Source organism: Sinohyriopsis cumingii, chromosome 5, assembly GCF_028554795.1.
Source record: "Sinohyriopsis cumingii isolate HCF-2022 chromosome 5, ASM2855479v2, whole genome shotgun sequence".
Classification (NCBI taxonomy): Eukaryota; Metazoa; Mollusca; class Bivalvia; order Unionida; family Unionidae; genus Sinohyriopsis; species Sinohyriopsis cumingii.
The window spans coordinates 23,399,262-23,405,047 of record NC_142965.1 but is presented as its reverse complement, the minus strand read 5'-3'; the positions used below and the strand labels follow the sequence as shown (position 1 = coordinate 23,405,047).

The window sequence follows — 5,786 nt, the reverse complement described above, 5'->3', positions numbered from 1 at the left end:
GCATGCCAATAAATTCATAATTTGTTGTGACAACTTTGCATCGGTTTATCATGGATAAACATGTTCAGTGAAACAATAAAACATATTTTAATGAAACTGATCTCACATGCAAGTTTGAAACATTTTCAACTGAAAATCAACGATGAATAATTTCAATTGATCTATTGCTGAATTTTCTTAAATGATATCAGCAAATCAGGAAATGCAAATGGTTCAAAGTAACTCTTTTTCAATTAAAGGATATCAAACATAACAACTTTTAATGTGAAAACCCTTTCGTTGCATAAAAAAGACAGAATCAACAAAAATTGTCCTGTTAAGAATTGTAAGTAGCGAATGGTGCCAACAGGATGGTTTTGAATTCTATGTCTATCTGATAGTACATTTGAGATGTACATAATTTACTTTACACATTCACAAAATAGTATAGAAACGTACGTAATATTTAGAGTATTCCGAAAAGTATTAATTGTTTGTGATAAAATCATTCGTTTTATTTCAACAGTCGTTTTAATATAATTAACAAGTTTTCTTTCCTTATTGTCAGTCCCATCCCTTTCTGATTGGCCAGCCATTTCTGATTTTTTTAAATTCAAACCTGTATGAACCACAATGGAAATAGAATATTTTAACACCACGCAATGGTACTTTTTTGTATTTAATTATGTGGAAAATATATGCAAGCTACACAGACGTAAAGAATGAAATCATCATATCACGTCTACATTGAATTATACTAGTAATGTGGAAAAGAAAAGAAAAATAAATAACACTTAAAATATCAAGCTGACAATAATGTAGATAAACCACACAGAGAGAAGGTGGGGGAGGAGATTGGAGCATTGACTTCCCTAAAGTTTAATAACATAAAATTGTATCAAGCTAATCACTAATGACTTAGTTCCGTTTTAAATATACCTGTCATTGTTTCATTGCGAATGAAGAAAACAAATATGATTAACAGAGTCATGAAATTGAGAGTTTTTTTAATTTCATTGTTTGTATAAAACATGAAAAATCGGTTTCAATATGATTTTTCTGTGTTAGCAATATCTTAAAAACTACATGGGAAATGGATATCATGTTAAACAGTTTAAGGTGATTTGCTTTTCTGATGGGAAGAAATGTTTTAGGGACACGACAACAATAATAATTCCTTCATCAAGAATATCTTCTCTAATCCATTTAGCCGAAGTTAGTAAATACACAGGATACCTGTCACCTTCCTACCCTCTTCCCTTTCGCTCTGAAATAAATTCATTTTCAGTAAACGTATTACTCATTTTAGTAAATTACAGACTATACTGCAGAATCTAAGGAATCATTTTTACTAGCGAAAATATACGCTAGCTAGGCTCACTGGGCGTTACTCCCTTATTTTTGACAACAGGGGTATATATAGCTTTAAAATCGAACTAATGTTGCAATTTAATCGCATGCGTTTTTGTCCCACGTGGATTTCTATTTGCGTACTGGAACAATACAGTTCAATGAAAGCAGCCATAAAGTAATTTTGTTCTATGCTGATAGGCATATGGTTGATGTATTCTGATTAGTTGTATGCAAATAACATATACTGTTGCTGTGTTTCATGTATTCACTGACGATTAGACAATGTTATAATGATCTATTTAGTGCACGTTTCAAAGAGTTTTCCTACTTTTGTAGTTATTAGATGCCCAATTTCAATGATTGAGCTGCTTGTATTTTATATTCACTAATCTATGTACAAAAACATGCTCTGCAAACTTCAGTTATTACTTCAATGAACGTAAAATAATACAATAAAGAATCAGTCCTAATACGACATTAATTAAACCTTACATTAGTTAAACCTCAACCATCACTAAGACAGTCTAAAACAAAAAATTGTGAGGGTATAAAGATGATTAATATTTTTAAATTTGCACATGTTTTACAACCTAAAATGGCTTAGGAGCATGTGACCTGGAAACTCCGTGTAAAAACTATGTATTACACGCTTCAGTTACATAAATTGATAAAATCATTTTTGTATCAGATTTTGTTCAGCTCCATAAATTTATAAAAATCTTCAGATTTTGTTCAGTCCATAATAAGGAATATTAATCCATTTTGGATATATGTTTTAGATACACTTATAGAATTATTTAAAATCAGTACTTTTTGCATACACCGATAAAGTTTAATTTTGACATATAAGTATAAAGTAAGCTTTTTAACAAAGTATAGCATCAGAATCCCCTAATGTAATGGTTTCATGTGGATAAGATACAAATCAATTACGTCAATGTGGGAAACATGTTTTGACAACTATAAAAGAATGAATATGCATGCTAATTTTCACCTGTCATAAATATGTCTTGTTTTCTTTCTACCGTACATGGTACAGGATACTTGCCATGCATCGTTTTTGTGTAACTGTAAACTTGGTCGGGTAGAAAGAAAGTTTTATCACATATATATTGATGCTTCGAGTGTGATATTTTTCAAATGTATATATTAACACTTTGTTACTAGCTTCTTTATCTAAAGAGGTGAGAATGGGCATTCAAAGGCAGACGATAGATAGGAATGATTTTGACTTCTCTTCCAACGACTTAATTGCCCTCGATAACATCATTTAGATTTACGGATGTTTCTATTGATCTCAGAATTGTTGACCAAAACAATCGTTTCCCATTCTCTTCTTCGCTCCACGATATTACATTTTCTTGTGTCAACAACACGCGTATGGACTTAGTAACGTGACGTATCGGCAGGTCGCCAAGGATAACTGGAATCATCCAATTAGGGCCAGTGTGGACAGCGCGACCCTGGGCCACCTGTAATTGATAGAGACACCATGGACACGACATGAAGTTGGAGGATATGACCAAAAGAACTTTTCTACTTTCGTACATATTATTGATGATCGAATCACACTTCGCAACCCCTGGATCTTCAGATTTATCTCTGATATAGAGTTTGAGCCCCCTTTCCTGTCCAAGTTCTCTCCAAAGTTCATTTCGGACCCATGATGCATCTTTGTCGGAGTAAGCAACGTAGAGGTCATATTGGAAGTCTGCGTCTGTCAGGACAGTGTATTTCTTCCTTCGCATAGAAATGTTATGCAAGAGATACCGAATGTTCCACCGTTGAATATAAACAACTGCTACACATGCAAAGACCAAACAAACAGCACCTGATGTTATTATGATATCCATAAGCACGCGACCCCATGGTCTGCAATCTTCATCCGTTGGATTGTAATCCATCAGCAGTGTTCCTTGCAGACGAGAAGGAGTTGCGCACCGGTAATGGTCAGGATAGTTGGAGAAAATATGTGGCTTTTGGCGTAGTATGTTATCCATCCATTTTCTAAACCACAGATTTTCACAGCTGCAGTCAAATGGGTTTTCTGACAGATCCAGTGTGGTCAAATGTTCCATAAGTGATGAAGGCAAATATCCTTCTTTGATAACTTGTATCTTATTTCCTGCCATTAATAATTTGGATAGTTTGCTGACATTACTGAATAATGTGATCGGCCACTCAGATATGGAATTTAAAGTTAGATCTAAATGTCGTAGAGAAACGAGAGGTTTGAACACTTCTGCTGGAAGCGTTTTCAGCTTGGACGATTCGAGATTGAGATCCCTCAGCTTGTTTAGAGGCGACAGCATTGACACTAAAGAAGAAGCATTCATTTTATGCATGTTATTCCAATCCAGTTGAAGACGCTGAAGATTTGGAGACCACCGAAAAAGATTAGCATAGTCAAAGTTATCACTTGTAAACTTAATCTCACATTTACTTAGAGAAAGTATTTTTAGGTTGGAATTGTTGAAAGCAAAGCTTGAAATATTCTTTAGTTTCATCTCGTTTAAAAACAGGTCATCAAGACGTCCTAATTGAGAAAATACATTGTCATTCAAGGATACAAGTCTGTTCTTCTCTAAGTGCAGCCACCGTAAGTAGGTCAAGCAAGACAATGATGCCTTGAACAAAGCCTCGATTGCGTTGTTATCTAAATATAAACTTCTAATCTGTGGAAACTTGCTGGTTCCATTCGCACAAAAATCAGGTACCTCAGACAACCTGTTAAAACTTAACTTCAGAGTTTGCAAATGAGCTAAACCAAACAATTCAGCAAACACAATCCTGTTATTTGACAAATCCAACTGTTTCAAATGCTTGAGTATTTTAAGTACCCTGTCATTTATTTTCTGAAAATTGTTGTCTTGAAGTTGGATTTCTCTCAGTGGGGATTTCTCCATACCCTCGAAGAAATTCAAATAAATATGGTATCCCATGTTAATTTGGTTCAGATAGAGCCGGTGTATTCGTACTAGTCGAAATGATGAAGACAGGTGTTCTTTGCTTATCCGTGTATTTCCAGATAAATTTAATTCCGTCAATGTCAAATTAAAGTTGTAGAATGCATCAGACGTTATGGTTTGTATCTGACACATCGAAAGCTGAATCTTGCCTAGTTTCAGATTTGTTATATTTGAAAATGTGTTTCTACTTATTGAAGGTAAATAGTTGTTATCAAAAATAAGAAATCGAATCAGTGATGGCAATGGAGGAATGTACGATATATTTCCGTTACACGTGGCTGTCCTGTTCTTGCATTTGCATATTGGATCGGGACATGGGACATCGGCCTCGGAAAAAGTCAGAATGGCACTGACAAAAATCGAAATACATACCGAATACATAAGTCCGGCCTCAAAATTATAACATGGAACAGTCATACTTGAAATCTGAAAATAAAGTCAAATATGGATCAGTTGAACATAAAAAGCAATCGGGAAGGTGTTCCTAAAGACTTTGCTTCACTGTTATGTTTTCTGAGTTGACAATACGTCTACAGGTATGAGCGCTATATTAAGAAATAAATTCGAGGACTTTAATTTTGTATTGGATTAGAGGTGTTTATTTGTGAGCTGATCGTGATATTTTTTTTCCTTTTAAAACATTTCAAGTCCAGTGTACATTTCTAGTGCTGGAAGTAGACAATTTACAAGTAACCGTAGGGAAAAATAAATATTGAAAGGACTATTTACATTCCTGCAAAAGTTATACCTACATAGGCATACTGTGTACTGGTGGACTTCATGGGTTGAAAAACAAACTGAGACTCGCGTTCGCTGAATTCTAATTTATGCAGTACAATGAAACCAATAATGGTTGTAGAGCCCATTACACGTTACTTCTTATCCCACAAGTAAGTATACTTACCCTTTTTTGAAAATGTGTATCCAGTGGCTTTAAGATATCATGAAGACATAGCTGTAGATGGTGTAGAACGTTCTCTCATTTTCGTGCGATTATGAGTCATACCGAATGTTTGGCTTCTAATTCCACTTTAAATAATCACTGGTACAAATAAAACGAAACTAAGTCATAAATGACTATCTCGATACAATTTGATGCTGCCATGCGCATTAAATAAGCACAATCCTCAGAGATATCAACATCTTAACATTCCAGTCTCTCTCTCTCTCTCTCTGACCCAGCACATACATACTTTTAATATCCATACAAACTACGCTTGAATACTTCTAAGCTTTTGTGATAAGGAATTTAATGTGTTTCAGAAAGGAAATTAATCAATCAGTGAAATTATTGACTTCATGACCGTCGAGACTTTTGTACCTTGTATCGGTTTGCAATACAAATTGGGAAAGAACCGGAAAAATATACAATGAAAGGTCACATGGTGTATCGCTTTCTTTAGTAGCGCAACATAACTATTTATGCAAATACCAATTGTCAGTGACTTAAAAAGAAAAAAGTTACCACTGTTATACTACACGTTA

General features: G+C 34.4%; 1 protein-coding gene across 1 annotated transcript; it reads right to left on the bottom strand.

Moving 5' to 3' along the window:
• Positions 1 to 969: 969 nt before the first annotated feature.
• Positions 970 to 5,511, bottom strand: LOC149798781 (toll-like receptor 1). The gene is made up of 2 exons (XM_089957655.1): positions 5,206 to 5,511; positions 970 to 4,727 (listed from the first exon to the last, which is right to left on the bottom strand). Exon 2 carries the CDS (start codon positions 4,716 to 4,718, stop codon positions 2,580 to 2,582), a length of 2,139 nt encoding a protein of 712 aa, XP_089813781.1. The 5' UTR covers positions 4,719 to 4,727; positions 5,206 to 5,511; the 3' UTR covers positions 970 to 2,579.
• Between the last annotated feature and the right edge of the window lie 275 nt (positions 5,512 to 5,786).